The sequence below is a fragment of the Staurois parvus genome, unplaced genomic scaffold (assembly GCF_062004578.1).
Source record: "Staurois parvus isolate SC_StPar_1 unplaced genomic scaffold, SC_StPar_1.0 ptg000636l, whole genome shotgun sequence".
In the NCBI taxonomy this organism is placed as follows: Eukaryota; Metazoa; Chordata; class Amphibia; order Anura; family Ranidae; genus Staurois; species Staurois parvus.
The window spans coordinates 11360149-11376991 of NW_028318432.1; the positions used below are offsets into that span (position 1 = coordinate 11360149).

General features: G+C 42.7%; 1 protein-coding gene across 4 annotated transcripts in view; it reads right to left on the bottom strand.

Annotated features, from left to right (window-relative positions):
• Window positions 1-16843, bottom strand: part of MPP7 (MAGUK p55 scaffold protein 7) — a 525083-nt gene that overhangs the window by 226153 nt on the left and 282087 nt on the right. For all 4 annotated transcript variants that reach the window (XM_089693824.1, XM_089693825.1, XM_089693827.1 and 1 more), the window contains one exon: window positions 11448-11525. In XM_089693824.1, the coding sequence (XP_089549950.1) occupies window positions 11448-11525 (78 nt within the window). The remainder of the gene's footprint in view (window positions 1-11447; window positions 11526-16843) is intronic.

The following is a 16843-nucleotide window of genomic DNA, read 5'->3' on the forward strand; positions in this document are numbered from 1 at the left end:
CAACAAAAGTCAACCATTTAATCGACTTCTATCAAAGAGACATGTTGGAAAATGTTGCATCCATCAGAGGACGCAGTCATGAATCACTGTTTTCTGACAGCTGCCACTGTCAGAATACAATGTCCCAACAGGGGGGAATCCTCCATCTAACTCATTTGTATGGATGGAGGAACCTGTTTTCATTCAGGAGACTGACCTTTGTTAGTTACCCAGTTTTCCTGCCTTACCTAGTCTCTCTCCTGAATTCTGCCAGCCCTGAATTCTTTTGTCTCTCCACTTTTAAATTATTTATTTAAGGAAAGGCAAAGGTTAACAAACCCACTGGCTGGGGAATGACATCCCAGGAGCAGCTGAGCAGTGTCAATGCACCATATAAACATAGTAGAGGATCCTATGGTAAACAGGAAGAAGGTACATTGCCATACGGCACATAAACCTCGAGGGCCTTCAAACTACGGCTTGTTGATAAATGCTTACCAAATATTTTCTAAATGGGAAGGACATGCAGAGAAAGTTAGACATCATACAGGAGAGGAAAGAGGGAGAAGAGGAGAAAAAAAAAAGGGGAGAGTGAACCTCAGTAATAGGAAAGGAGAGGGCAGGAAAGGTATAAATAATGTGAAGACCAGGGAAAAGAGGGGAGTGCAAAAGGCCTAGGGCGCCATTGCAAAGCACAAGTAGTAAACCATCAGGATCACACCAAACTTTAGCCAATTATGATGAGCCAAGGGGATGCCCAGAACTGCTTAATCGCCGTCCCACAGCAGAGGGATGTAAAAGCTCCTGATATGCAGATGAGCATGAGAAAATGGACCAGGGGGTACCAGGTTGTACTTAATATCTCCTCCCTATTTAACATAGAGGCCATTAGGCTCTACATGTGTTTGATATTGTTGACTTTGGTCAGCCACAAGAATGGAGGGATGATAGGCTGCTTCCACAAGGCTGGAATGCAAGCTCTGGTCATGTTTAAAGAGGTGAACTGTAAGTGAAGATTTATAACGGGCCAGTGGTACCCCACTGATGTAAGTTAAATAGCTCATAGGTTGACCTCACTTTCTCAAGCTTAGTACTCTGCTTTGGTGGTTTGGCTTCCAAGTAATTAATTGTTAACCTAACCTTGATTATGATCCTGCCTGAGGTTTTGTACTCTACCTTGGTTCATCTACTTTGCAAGCTGACAGCAGTAATGCCAAGCTGAGTTCTACAACATGGAGGTATCCACTGCACCAGCTCCAATCAGTTATCTCTTCTCATGTCACTGGAGCCCCCCACTCCAGCTACGTGGGCAGCACCAAATCAATTTTGGCATCAGTTGCACTTTATTCACAGGATTTCCAGTGACAGTGCATTCTGGGTTCTCATTTAGTTTAACTGATTTATCTGCCAATTTGTTTTACTATACTATCCATTTACTTGGTTCCTTCCTCATTTGCTGTGCTCCCTGCATGACATTTGATACTAATGTTTGCTATCTAATAACGATCATAGCTCCCTGGCAGTCACTAAGAGATATACAGTATATGGTTTTCATCTCTACCCTATCATGTTGGAAGGGTTTTTCTCAGCATGTCTATCCCTGGACTGGTTAGGGCGCTTTATTTGTTTTAGTTTTATATTTGGTAAGAACCTCTTTACCATCCTGCTGGTGGCCTGAAGCATCCTCTGCCAAATTCTGATCTGGACAAATCTGTGTCCAAGTGATGTGCATGAATTTTGCACATAAAGGATGCTTGCAGCTATAAAAAAATAAGATGGGCCATTTTTGGGGGACCATCTCAACTAAGAATTTTTTTAAGCTCTAGATTAATGAACCTGTATTAAACTGCACTGGGAATGTTAAATGAAATTTTTTCAAACTGTCTCTTTTTTTTTAGTACATTATGTGATTATGTAGCTACAGCCTGCTGTGGCGCTACCGATGATTCCTGTACACGCTACTGCTAGTACAGCAACCTCTTTCATCAAAGATTTACCTATCTATGGACAGTATTAGAATTAATGTCCTCTGTGAACTTAAAGACACCCTGCTACCAACCTAAGAAATTGAACACATAAAAGCACAAAAAAGTCACATATTTTACATGCTTACTATAAGTTTTTTTCCTTGCAATAAGCTATTTTTTAATTCACTTGCAATGTGCCTTTGAACTTGTTAAAAAATTTCACTGCTCCAAAAAGTCAACTGGTTAGTACAGTCCACTCCGTGCTTTCACATTATAGCCCTTTCCCTTTCTTGGAGTGTCTAAGTACTGTGTGTGCTGGCTCAGCTCCTCTGTTGCTCAGTTCACCTCTCTACATAACCTTTTATGTAGCTGCTGGGGAAACAGCAAAGGAGAATAATGGTGTCACTAGAATGACAGCTCTGAGTCTGCTGGAGCAACTGAAATCACATCCAAGGTGGTGGTGTCCAGCAGCAGTTTTGGTGCTTTTGGATGTCTACACACAGGTAATTAACATGCAGAAAATATGTTAAATGTGCGTTTTATTTTAAAAGAAAGATTTTGGTTGAAGTGTATAGTCTGGATACAGGTTCTCTTATTACTCACTTGTTTTTAGTGGCAAAAGAGGATATCTGTTCTCCTCTTTTGTAGAAGAAGGGTGCTATACACACAAGGACACACATAAGTGTGCACATGGATGCAACTGCAGTAAGTACCATAGGCTATCCTAAGAGTTAACATTTATAGTTAATTAACACATGCCAACTGATATATGGCTTGTGGTGGAGATATATGCTATGTAAACAGACGAATTGAGAAGGAAATACTCATGTAAGCTTGCAGAATGAGGAGAACTCAAGATGGGAATTATCAACATAACGGTGTCTACTAGTAGTAGGAAGAGCAAGATGGAGAAGGGGCAGGGACAACCAAGCCTGCAGAACCTCCATCTATGAAACTGCAGTGAGGGCTAGAATACATGGGCATATGAGTTGTGTTTGAGTAATGTTAAATGAGCATTCACAGACTGTGACACTGTATGGAGGGATAAAAACGCAAAGTACAAATTTATTTCAGAAGTCTTTTACAGGGTAGCCCCTTACCCAGAAATTATACAGCTATTTAGCATGGCAGAGCCAGTGGATGCTTTACAATTGTGTTTGCATTAAGCCGGCCATAGATGGAGTGATTTGTTTCCTGCCACTCATGGTGGCAGGAAACAAATCACTCCATCTATGGCCGGCTTAATGCAAACACAATTGTAAAGCATCCACTGGCTCTGCCATGCTAAATAGCTGTATAATTTCTGGGTAAGGGAAAATCGCTAGATTCTCCCTTCAGCCATCAAATCCCCCCCATCAATGGCTCCCACTGAGCCACTGTGTTCTCCCTGCAGTGGGAGTCGTCCTGCCCTGAGAACACAGTGATTACTGCTAGTGCATATAATAGCTGCTAGCAATAATTGCATGAAAAATGTGACATACATGGTTCGAATCTCGCTGATTCCTGATGAACCGACCAAAATTCGAGCCATCTATGTCTGCATATATAGTTAGGTCTATATAATTGGACACAGGCACAATTTTAGTTTTTTTTTAGGTATTTACCAAAATATATTCAACATATTGTTATATAATGGATATGGGCTGAAAGTGCACACTCTCAGGTTTAATTTAAGGGTATGTACATCAAAATTGGAGGAAGGGTTTAGGAGTTACAGCTCTTAAGAGTAGCCATCCCCCCTTTTTCAAGAGAAAATTGTGGTAAATATGATTGATCTGAACAGATAGAATTGTGCACGAAGCATATTACATGATGATGACCTTATCTTTGGTGAACAATAGCAACTGTCAAGGAAAATTATCCCCAAGATCAGTTAGGCATGGCATGCCTGCAGAGGTCAAGTATTGATGGCTAATGACCTGGTCTTCTCGTGTCAATGGTTACAGTGATATTAAAGGCAGATTGTTTTTTTTTTGTTTAAAAATAACACACGCTATACTTACCTGCTCTGTCCAGTGGTTTTGCACAGAGCAGCCCCGATCTTTCTCTTCTCGGGTCCCCCGCTGGTGCTCCTAACCCCTCCCTCCTGCCTAGCGCCTCTATAGCAAACAGATTGCTATGAGGGTTCCTGAGCCGTTGCACTGTGTGTCCATGTACACACAGAGCAAGCCCCCTGCTCTCTCATTTGCTCATTGGTTGTCATTGACAATAGCGGAAGCCAGCGGCTACCGCTCCTGTATTAGCCAATGAGGAGGGAGAGACCCAGAGGAGCTAAGGCTCTTTTGCATATCTCTGGATCGAGATGGGGCTCGGGTAAGTTTTAGGAGGGTTGGGGGGGGGGGGCTGCTGCACACAGAAGGTTTTATGAGACTCTACAAGCTCTTTAAGGCTTAGTGACTGGGCAGAAGCTGCACTCAGTAACCTGGATTTTTTACTCCAGTTCCATTGTGTCACGGGGATCCCATCTGCCTCTCAAACAGAGTTTTTCTAGCAATCCAACTCTACATGTGTACAAGAAAAATCTCCTACAAGAAAAACATCATAAGGCTTGGGATGAAACCACAAGCGGAACCGCAAGTGGAACAGAACCATAAATTTACTTGATTGTGGATTACTTCAGATTTCTAAAATCTAAAGTCTTGTATCTCAGGTCTCCAGTATAAGAACAGGGATGGTGCTACATGCCAAATGAATTAAATTCCACTTAATTCTTTTCACGTTGTCCAACAAACACGCACCCTTTCGCTGCTGATCACTGAACGTCCGTCTGCTCCAGAAAATGTTTTGTTGTACATCTGGGACATAAGGGGTTAACACTGCCCATAAAACAAAAATGTCAGTGGTTACGCTTTAGCTATAGGAACACTGATTTCCATGCCTGCGACCAGGAGCTCTGACCCAAGCCAATTTGTGCTCGGAATCCTCTGTCTTCAGCACTTTTTAATGTTGGTTTAAGAACATGTAACAGAAGATGTGCAAAGTCGTCATCTGGGAGAAGGGCTTTTTATTTTTGCAATGTTTTATGCTCACTAATGTACATAATGTTTTGTTTCTTAATCTTTTGTTGGATCATCGCAGCTTTCTATAAATGCTGCCAAATTCTTTCCAAAAAACCGGAATGGGAGATTGTAAATGGATTCCAAGATAGTCGGCAATGTAGACAACTATCCGATCAAGAGACACCTATGTAAAGTACATGAAAGTAGTCTGGAAGCGGTGTGCGTTAGATAGGTGCTAAAGCCAAAAAGATATCTGAAGTATTTACTAGTAATAGTCGTCAGCTGCTCCACGGCCATGTAGTACAAGTATATTGTTACACATTGTAAGAAGCATAATTAATCATGGGGATCCAGAGCACAGGGAGAGTATATAACCACTCCATACTCATTAACAATATATTCCATTTAAAAAAAAATCAAGACTGGAAAGGAAGGGACAATTTTGCAACTTGTGCAGAGCGCAAATAATTCTACATCTTTAGTTATTCTGACAGAGGTTTTAAGTACAACCAAACGCTCCTGTATGACAGTCTAAATAAGTAACGAATCCATAATCTTCAAAACTAAGTAATTTCCCTAAAGTGGTTCTAAAGATACAAGGCTTTTTTTAAAAACTTTAAAGTGATTCTAAAGGTTCTAATTTTTAAAAAAAAAAATAAACATGTTATGCTCCGTGTAATGGTTTTGCATAGAGCAGCCTCCATCCTCTTCTTTTTTGAGTCCCCCCCCTGCCAGCGCTCTCGGCCCCTCCCCAAGTCTCTTGCTATGGGGTTATTCGAGTAGGGTCACTTCTGAGCCATGCTCTTGTGAATGGATGTTCTGCATTCACACACAGAGTGCGTCTCCCACCCCCCCGCTGCCTCCTTATTGGCTTACTGTTGTGTGAGTCAATGAGGAGAGAGAGACCTAGGGCAGCCGTGGCTCTCATGCATGGTTCTGGATAGAGATGGGGCTCAGATAGGTATAAGGGGGGGGGCAGGGCTGGGGTGGAGCTTCACCCAGAAGGTTTTTTTACCTTAATGCATAGAATGCATTAAGATAGAAAGCCTTCTGCCTTTAGAACCACTTTAATGCATTCTCTCCTCACTGGACAGAGAGGCAGCAGTGGTAGCCATTGGTTCCTGCTGATGGCAAACACAGGCAGTGAGGAGAGTGTGGGGGATGTGGCCAATCCGTACTCTGTGTGTCAATGGACACACACAGAGCCGGCATGGAAACAGGCATGCACAAGAGCCCCCAGAGCAAGAGGCTTGCTATGGGGGGCACTTGGCAATAGGGAGGAGTTAGGAGCACCGGTGGGGGACCTCAGAAGAGAAGGATCAGAGCTGTTCTGTGCAAAACCATGGCACAGAGCAGGTAAGTATGACATGATTGTTAAAAAAAAAAATCAACTTTAGAATTCCTTTAACCTTTCTTGACAAGTTCGCCTTCCTTTGTGCCTTACACACTCTTCTTTCCAGACACTGCAGCTCACAGTGGGAAGGTTTCAGTAACAGGGGCAGTGCTGTCAATCCAGAAAGCAGTGGGTAGGCCTAGATGTGGCCAGGTAATGGAAACTCTACTCTGAATTCAGGAGCATTGCAGCATTGTTGCCACACCATCAAAGGAAGCTGCAATAGGTGGAATTCACTGGCAGGATTAACAGTTATTTGTGGGAGTTCACAGGGGGGACCAAGAGAAAACTGTGAGAAAAGATAAACGTATCATTAGGTTCTGCACAACATACATTTTTAGTTGGTAGAGACCAACTTTAGAGCTGACTTCCAGGCAACTAGTTAAATACACAAATGAGCAAGTACAATATATATAAGTGGTTTGACATATCTTTTCTGAGACTGACATGTCTGCCAGGGCAGGAAATATGATTTTTCTTTTCTGCAATTAGGTGATAATTATAAGTCTTGCCCCTCCCCAGCCCCCGACTGGACACAAATGAGAAGCAAAATCCTAAAGAGCTCATCATTCTTCACTTTTCTTATCAACATGCTACTTATTATACTTGAGCACTTCAGCACGACTGACTGGCACCTTGAGCTGCTTCTCAGTCTCCCATTCTGAGCTCTGCTGTGCAGGAGATTGCAAAAGGCTCATATCAATTCAAATCCAAGTATTTACACTGCTTGCATGTAAACAAATGCATTTATTGTTGTATTAAAAGAGCTCCACAAATTTTTGTCTTTTATGTCGGCCTGGAATTCACCTGTTACAAAATGTGCCATGGAACTCTAAAAATATAACACACACCCAGGGTGGACAAAGACATATGGAATTTAGAAGTCAGTCAATCTAGTCATCAAATGATTTTACAGGCCAGAAAACGTATGAATGTCCAGTAGAAAAAAAAGTAAACTGTTTAGCCTTGTTAAGTGAGATTGGGGCGGCATTGTTCTTTTTATTACTGAAAGTGGTAAACCACTTTTAAAGTGTTACTAAACCCTGGACCCTGCAATCACTATATCTGGTCTCCCACAGTACACACAACATGGAAATGCAATTATTTTAGTAAATATAAAATGCTAAATACCTTTTCTCATCAGCAGTTGGAGCAGTCTTGTGACTTCTATCAGTGTCCAGCTGAGCACTAGTTTAAGCTTATAGGAGGAGTTTTCATTTTGCTCTAGGAGGATGCAGAATCTCTGACCTCTGTCTGGACAGCTCTGATTGGCCCTGTGCTGATCACATGCACTCTCCCAAAAAAAAAACCTCTCTATCAATACACCAGACTGAGCATGTGCAGAGTGATTCCACACAATATGTCTTATCAGGAGATAAGAGGGGGACACTGGAAGAAGGGGAGGATCAGAGAAGTCAGGATCAAACAGCCTTTTTTACACAATGCAGAGGATTACCCCTTAGGTTCCACAGTGATTATAACAAGCATGCTTTACTGCATATACAGACTGATTTTACTGTTGTGGGTTTAGTAAAACTTTAAGGCAGTGTTCCTATAAGCCTGTATCTGGATATAAAGCCAGTGATACATAATGCAACTTTAGACATAATTACAAAGTAGAGGACATAACTACCAAAAAGAGTATTGTACACCTGAATCTCCTAAGTGCTCTTAAATGGGTACTAGGAGCACTCCTGGGTATGCATCTAAAAATGTACCCTCCGGGAAGCACTTCCTTTGCAACTATCAGAAATGTACCAGCCTGGGAACAGAACAGGGTCCACCTATAATATAGTATTTCAACCACCGAACTGCTTCACTAAAGGAAAAATCAGGTTACGGTAGATCCACTGGAACCAAGTTTCACATCTATTGGTCAAGCGCTATCACCCACATCAGACATCTCCCCAGGTGTCAGAGATCTTCCCATAGTCACTTAATGGTCTGACACCACATGGGTGGAATGTGAGCATTATCAATCATCAAGGTATAAAAGATACAGATACAGGCTTCTGTTCAATTCCAACAGGTTTTGCAGTTGCATATAAATGTATAAGAAGGCAAATCCCTCTTGAAGCAGGTCACACACTGTATACCTGTCAGTGAACCCCCAATGATCTCAGACTGATGTCAAGCAGGTGCCATAGATACAAGTCCGGAACCAATCCACACAAGGCACTTAGTGTGTTTGTATTCAAAATACGGCCTTGACAATAAAGCAAGGCATTGGGTAAATAAATTGCTTTTCATCCACCTTTGGAACTTTGTAAAATTCACAAATTCATTGTATGTGAAAAATTTAATACATTCAGAAATATTCAGAATCAGCCGATATTCCAAGTGTGAGCTGGCATATTCTCTACATAGAAAGGCAGACATTAGATGTCAGAGCGCCATGAAAGTTGCCAATCAAAATAAATACAAATAATGTGAAAACGTGTGTTTAGCTGATTTGTTGGCCTCTGTAAAGCACTATTGGCTGTGAATGACTGAACTGGCTGTCAGTTTCTGGGGAAAGCATATCAAGTAGTTGACACAGTATAGTATTGCAGATATAACCTGTAGTTGGATATTTAATTTGCTAAAACTTTGTAAATCATAAACAAATTCCAGGTTTATTTTATAAAAAAAAGGGATTTTTTTTTGTTACCATAAAATTCCTCTCTCTTACATTCATTGACGGACACAGCTCTTCTGAATATTGACCATAGAGTTATAGCACAACCTACAGGAGTAGGACACTAGGCAGAAAAGAAACCCAGCACTGCTTATGGGCAGTCCTAGCTGGTACAAAACCCCCTCTCTGCTATAGGCAATCCAGTCTTTCTGCCTAGTGTTCAGGAGTAAGGAACTAGTTCCATGCTGGGACTTGTGGTTCCATAGTTTTTTCCTTTTTATTTTTTCCTGGGAACATCTTCAATCAACAGTTGGTCTGGGCGACTGGCTGGATATCCTAGATCCAGTGGTCACCCCAATCTGGCCAGCGAGTGCACAGACTGCTAGCTCCTCGCTTTATCAGCAGTGATAGTGCCCCCTGGACCGCGACGGCCAGCAAATTAAACATCTCGTGGGGACACATATGACCGGGCACTTATAGTCCATGTCACAGTGTTACCTTGGCCAACAGCCCCCCCCCCCACCCCCACTTCGGTGTAGAGGAGGATCTGTCATGGGAGCCTTACCTGCATGCTCCAGCTGGATCTATAAGTAGATATACCCCCTCCCTTCCTTCCCTGGATGCAGTATGGGATGCTTCCTGGGGTGGTTGGCCATGTGGTATTTTCCTCCTCGCCTCCTAGTCTGTCCCTTCTATCCTCTGGGGCACGTGGTGTGGGGTTGGGGGACTTATTGTCTCTGAAATCCAAACGGTGTCACAGGGCATGGATGCTGGGACGTTGGACTGTGTTTGCCTGTGGCTATCTCCCTGGGTGATGTTTACCGTGCCCCCTGGTGGACAGGTGGGGTTGGGTTGGCGGGGTATGCTGGGACTTGGACTGTATGCTCCCTGTGTGCTTTTCCTCCCCCTTTCCTGAGTGGCTGAAGTACCCAGAGGAGGCGGGGGTCAGGCCAAGCAGGTATGAAGCTATTTTCCCCTTTCTTCATCCAGTACTGCTGATCCCCTCTTGGTTTTATTCTGTAGCTACTTCCTGTCTACATGCACTTGCCCTAACTTCATCCACACATCCTCACCCTGGATTGACATTCTGATACTGACATCAGAATCAGTACTTGACCTCATAAATGCGCTTTTGGTTGAATGGGCACACTCCAAAGTGTTTGGGAACGCCTTCCCAGAGGAGTGGAGGCTGTTAAAGCTGCAAAGAGGGACCCAGTGCACATTAATGCCCATGGTTTTGGAATGGCATGTTCACTAAGCTCATGTATGTGTGAAGGCCAAAGTGGCTAATGGTTAGCACTTCTGCCTGGCAGTACTAGGGTCATTGGTTTGAATCCCAACCACAGCACCACCTGCCTGGATTGTGCATGTTCTCCCTGTGACTGCGTGGGTTTCCTCCAGGTACTCTGGTTTCCTCCCACACTCCAAAGACATGCTGGTAGGCTAATTGGATCCTGCCTTAATTGGCCCTAGTATGTGAATGTATGAATGTGAGTTAGGGACCTTAGATTGTACACCCCTTGAGGGTTTGGGACTGATGTGAACACCCAATATATAAGTAAAGCGCTGCGTAAATGGACGGCGGTATATAAGGACCTGTAATAAATAAAAAATAAATAAGGCCAGGCGATCAAATACCAATAGAGTAACTAAATAAAATGTCTGGACTTCATGGGGTTTATTTACTAAAGCTGGAGAGTCCAAAATCAGACTCCCTTCTGCATAGAAACCAATCAGCTTCCAGGTTTCATTGCGAAAGCTTCATTGAACAAGCTGAGGTTAGAAGCTGATTGGTTTCTATGCAGAAGGGAGTCTGATTTTGGACTCTCCAGCTTTAGTAAATAAACCCCCATGTGTCTCCCACGATCACAGTGTAGATAATATCTTAGTTACTGTGCACGGATCCTTTTTCTCTTGTGTAGGAAAAGGTAGCAGCCCCAAGTAGCAGGTGTATTTTTTTGCTTTCTAATAGAATTATAGGCACAGGAAATTGACCATTCAATCAACGTGATCAGCGAATAGTGTTTCCCGCATATGACAGCTATTTGGAAGGCTGAAGCACATGAATCATGGTCCCCCCACTCCAGTGTTAGCTCTGACAAAATCCTCCTGAATTTCATACAACTCATTTCTGTTGTATTAACTACCATTTTTCTTCTCCTGTCAGCAAAACAGACGTCTCATTTGTCTATTATTCTAAGCAACTCCTCTTGTCTGTGACTTTCTCCAAATTCTGGCAAGTGGAGGCTCCCGGTCTCTCTCTGTGGGATTGCAATGTGTAATTTTAATAATACAACTACCACGTCCTGGCATACCAAGGTGCCGTGTAAGGAACACAAATTAAGGCGATGTCAGCGAGTGGCCTGCGATGACAGCATGTTGTGAAGCATTCTCAGCAGTGTACGGTTTCTGTCCTGGGAATGACTTACACATGTTTGTGTTGGGATGGCTTGAGCATACAGGAATGCATGGGACACACAGTGCATACTTACATCTTCTGCCAAGGCTGTGGCGCTGTGTATGATGGGCTGAGGGTTCTCCTTCTCATAGTAATGTAACTTTTCATGTATCTGGAGGGGGAAATAAACAAGAAAAAAAATGATCCTATTAAAAGTCATTATTGATATGCTTTAGCAGAATGTAGCAAGGTGAATGATGATACATCTTCTGCATGTAAGACAACCTGTGTAATCCAGCTCTGCCACTCAGCATACTCCTGTCTGCCAGGGCACAAAACCGGATTTTACTCTTCTGCAGTTTAGCAGCAGTTACAGGTCTTTTCATTCTCCCAGCCTGTGAATGGACAGTGAAATGAGAAGCAGCAAATTGACGAGCTCATCTGTTCTTCAGCTTTCGCCTCATATCAGCAAGCTCCTTGCACATTAGCACAACTGACAGACTCCTTTTGCTGCTTCTCCCTCTTCAATTTAAGTTCTGCTGTTCAGGTGCTGCAAGAAGCTGAGTCAAAGCCAAACTCAGGTACTTAAAAGCAATATAACCCTTTAAAGTTTTTTTTTTATTAAAATAACACACACGTTATACTTACCTGCTCTGTGCAATAGTTTTGCACAGAGCAGCCCCAGTCCTCCTCTTCTCGGGTCCCCTGCCAGTGATCTTGGCTCCTCCCCTCCACTGAGTGCCCCTATAGGAATCTACTTCCTATGGGGACACTGGTGCAGGCTCACACCCAAGCCGGGCTGTTTGCATCTATTCAGACACACAGTCCGGCTTGGCCCTGCCCCCCCGCTGTGTGCTCACAGACAGGAGCCAATGACTCAGACATGGACAGTGCTGGACAGAGATCAGGCTCAGGTGAGTATATAGGGGGGCTGTGGGGGGAACTGCATGTAAACGTTTTTTTTTTTTTCAACCTTAATGCAGAGAATTCATTAAAAGTAAAAAACGTTTACCTTTACAACCACTTTAAATGAAGTACACACACAATTTATACATATACATATATATATATATATATATATATATATATATATAAATAATACACATACATACATGTACACACACATGCACAGTCATGGCCAAAATTATTAGCACCCCTGCGTTTCTTTCAGATGATGCACCACTTAGTCCAGAAAACTGTTGCAATTACAAATGGTTAGGCACTCTCATGTTTGTTTCTTTTGCTTGTATTGGTATGACACAAAAAAGTGGAGAAACAAAAAGCCAAATCTGACACATTCCACTCATAAACCCAAAAATGGACTGGACAAAATTATTGGCACCCTCAATTTACTATTTGGTAGCAAACCCCTTGAAAAGATATAACTGAAATCAATCGCTTCCTGTAACCAACAATACATTTCTCTCTCTACTGGAATTTTGGACCACTCTTCTTTTGTCAACTGCTCCAGGTCTCTCAGATTGGAAGGGTTCCTTTTCCCAACTGCTGTTTTAAGATCTTTCCACAGATGCTCTATGGGATTGAGATCTGGACTCATTGCTGGCCAGTTCAGTACTCTCCAGTACTTTGTCTGAAACCATTTCTGGGTGCTTTTTGACATGTGCTTTGGGTCATTGTCCTGCTGAAAGACCCATGACTTCTGAAGGAGACCCAACTTTTTGACACCGGGCCCTACATTGGACCCAGAATGCTTTAGTAGTCTTCAGATTTCATAATGCCATGCACATGCTCAGGACATCCAGTGCCTGAAGCAGCAAAGCAACCCCAAAACATCAGTGAACCTCCACCATGTTTGACTGTAGGGACTGTATTCTTTTCTTTAAAGGCCTCATTGCTTTTTCTGAAAACAGTAGAATGATGGACTTTACCAAAAAGCTTTTATTTTGTTTTGTCTGTCCACAGCACATTCTCCCAAAAGGATTTTGGCTTCCTCAGGTAAGTTTTGGCAAACTGCAATCTAGCTTTTGTATGTTTCTGTGTCTGCAGTGACATATAGTGTGAGCTTACAGAGTTGTACCCTGTGCCTGATCATTCGAAGAGAGCACACCAGGTTCCCAGCCCAGCAAGAGAACTGACCACGCTGTGCTCTCATGCCTAGTGTGCTCAGTTTTTAATAGGAAAGCAGAGGGACTGGCAAGAACACCAGGGATTTCATATAAAGGAAGCAGTACAAAGAGAACAGAATACTTTTAATACAAGTACATGCTACAGCAGGCACATATCATGAATATGAAATGCTGAGCCTACATACTCTTTACTTACTCTAATTTCTAAACTAACTGAGCAGGTAATGTAAACTAAAATACAGACATAAATACAGTCAAACGATACATATTTGACCCTTACCAGCCCTTTCAGTGCTGGATGCATCCAGTGACAGGTAAATTCAAGGACCCCATTCTAGCACTCTCCAGCAAAAGGAAATATTAAGCAAATGGACCAGCAGAATCTGGGACAACCTAAAGACTTCAGGTCATGTGGATTTAGGCATGTCACAGCACACAGTAACTCAACTTTTACTAAGTGCACTGCTCCATTGTGGCTGAGTACACTAATAGTCAAAATCTAAATAGTACACCAAAGCCAGAAAATCCCCCTTTTACGGTTACTAAGGCTGATAAATGTCTGCAAGTAAATTCCAACATCGCACTATTCTTAGCTGGCATAACTCTTCAGAGCAGGTGTGTTTACTAAGGCAGCCCATTCAACCAGCAGGTTGTAGGAGAAAAAAATTACCCGATTCACATTAAGTGAGGACATGAGGGAATCTTCCAGCTGAGCTACTGTATTCTGACAGCAGGGAGATTTCCTCACTGTCAGAATACACTGATCGGTGCTGCTGGCCATAGGCGGTGGCATTGATCGTTTGGGAAGAACCAGACAGGCTGGTTGTACAGAAGTTCATCAGTAGATCGACTTTACAAACAGCTAGCCCATACGTGGATTGAAATTCGGCCAGTCCCTGCTGAACCAGGCGAATATCAGTCCAAGTATGGCCGGCTTAACAGATTTAATGGGCAGTCATAGAGGTGTGCTTGTCAGTAGGTCTTGCAACACTTAGAAGCAGAGCACTGCAGGTAAACCCACCATGATCCTTTGTTTTGCGCACTCTTAAATCTTCTTAAAAAAAATGCAACCCAAAACAGGAATTTGACAGTGAATCAAATATTTAGACCTTTGCAGAAAATGGGTATTTATCGAATTGCCCATGTAATTGAAAGGGCCATCATTCAAGCATGCATGATACACTCTCAAGGGCACCCATGTTTTCTTTTTACAGACAATGGCTCCTGCTTTGCAGCACTATACAGTGGCTGAGCTTTATTGCTTCTTGCAAAGTCAGTGAGTTGACCCACTAGAAACAATGCACTCCAGAAACAGTGCCCTCATGCAGTTCATAGCTTCTTTTAATAGCATTTAACAGATATGAAAGAAGAACCCCTTGAAGTGTTGAGTAGCAGGCCCTGTAGATGGAAAAATAACTTGTAGGTTGTTCCTCTCTGTCCTATGCTGTAATTGCCGCCACTAAATTTTCCCACAATGGCGGTTCCCTTCATTCAGCCTTCTGGTCCCGATACTCTGCATTTTTTATTTTTTTTTTAAATCAGAATCAGTTAGCTCCATGGGCCTAAACAGGAACTAATTTCAATTTAAACAGCAGTATTGGGGCAGGAAGTCTTTCGGTAACATACGAAAGCACAGCTTTAGCAGCAGGATGTCCAGCAAAAAGGCCAGATAACACTTACCACCTCAAATGCTACTGCTAAAAGAAATATGGGTTTAAAAAAAACAAAACAAACATCCATATTCACCTGTATGCTTCAGCATCGGTGCTGCCCCTACACGTTGGCTCTAAGACCGAAAACTACGTTATCACATGACTGCTGATCGTTCAGTTCTCAGACTGGTTGTAGTGGAGAGCAGTGACTGTCAGTCACTGCTCTCCACTTTCTCTCTCCTGTGCTCACTGGAGTGCCAGGCTGGGGAGGGGGCAGGGTGGTTGGCTCTGGCTAACAGCCATACACTGAAATGTGAAGCCATCTGTCAATCAGGCAAATGAGTGGATCCTGACAATATTGTCAGGATCCTTATAGAGCCCGGAGCTGCTCTGTTCTGTCAGCTAATTATACAGTATAATTTGACTCTGGGTCACAGGAGAACAACTGTAGGGATACTCTTGTGACCCACAAGGGAAGTAAGGCCAAAAAAAGCTTTGGCTTTACTTCTATTTTAACAGTTAGAGAGTTCTTCTTTAATCAGAGACTGAGTCATATAGAGAGCTCCCTCCAGGGGGCAATTTTAATTTTTTTACAAAAATAAGATAAAAAATGTAAAAGTCATACCAAAAATTACTAAAATGGTAAGTGCCCTTCCAAATGTTCGACCCCACCCTTACAAAGCAAAGGCTGGAATGAAAGTACAGATCTGAGACCTTAGCTTTACCAGATGCAACCATAGGTTAGAGCAGTGGTTCTCAACCTTCCTAATGCCGTGACCCTTTAATACAGTTCCTCATGTTGTGGTGACCCCCAACCATAAAATTATTTACCCAGTAATTATAATTCATGAGTGTCGTTTTACCTCCAATACTGCTGCTTTCAACACAGTAGCTGCTTTTAACAGAGTAGCTGCTTTCAACACAGCAGCTGCTTTCTACACAGTAGCTGCTCTTTACACATCGGAAATATGTGTTTTCTGATGGTCTTAGGGGACCCCTGTGAAAGGGTCGTTCGACCCCCAAAGGGGTCGCGACCCACAGGTTGAGACAACTGGGTTAGAGTTTGGCTGAAGCAAGCCCTGAATTAGTAAACACCTCCACCAAAATAAGAATCAATGGTATACCCATCTCCCACATCAAGTAATGGATGAACTGAACCCAGGTTTGCGGGCACCCAAAAACAGAACCAAATAAGATTTACTAACATCTAACGGTACACACAGACACTCTGTGGTCCCTATCTCTAGCGACTGGTGTTGGTTGTTGATTTTGTTTTTTATAACCGGTCCACTTTAAGGCGTAATCTTTTTTTCATCTTGTGAAAGAACCCATACGCGATGCTCCGTTACACCATTACAGATTTAAGTGAAGTGCGAATGAATATAAAAACAGGATATAAAACAGAATCCTTGTTAAACTAAGGTAGACTTTCCATACAGAGCAAGCCACCCTCATTTATAGACAATTTTAATATGTTATTTAGGATATGGCGGCACTACCGTCCTTGAGGACTCAAGGCATTCGGTAGAGTTCCACCATGGGAAGCACACCAAGTCCCATTTATCATTAGTGTCTGCTGAAGTGTTATAGATGAAGTCAGGTGGAAAGAATGCGTGCTATGCCGATCAAGGCTCAGAATAACGGGGAATATGAGTGCGCTCGGGGCCATGCCACCATATTGCAAAAGCAATCATTTCCAAGAGTGCGTCTGTGGCTACAACACTTTATAGCTCTACCTTCTCCAGGAGATT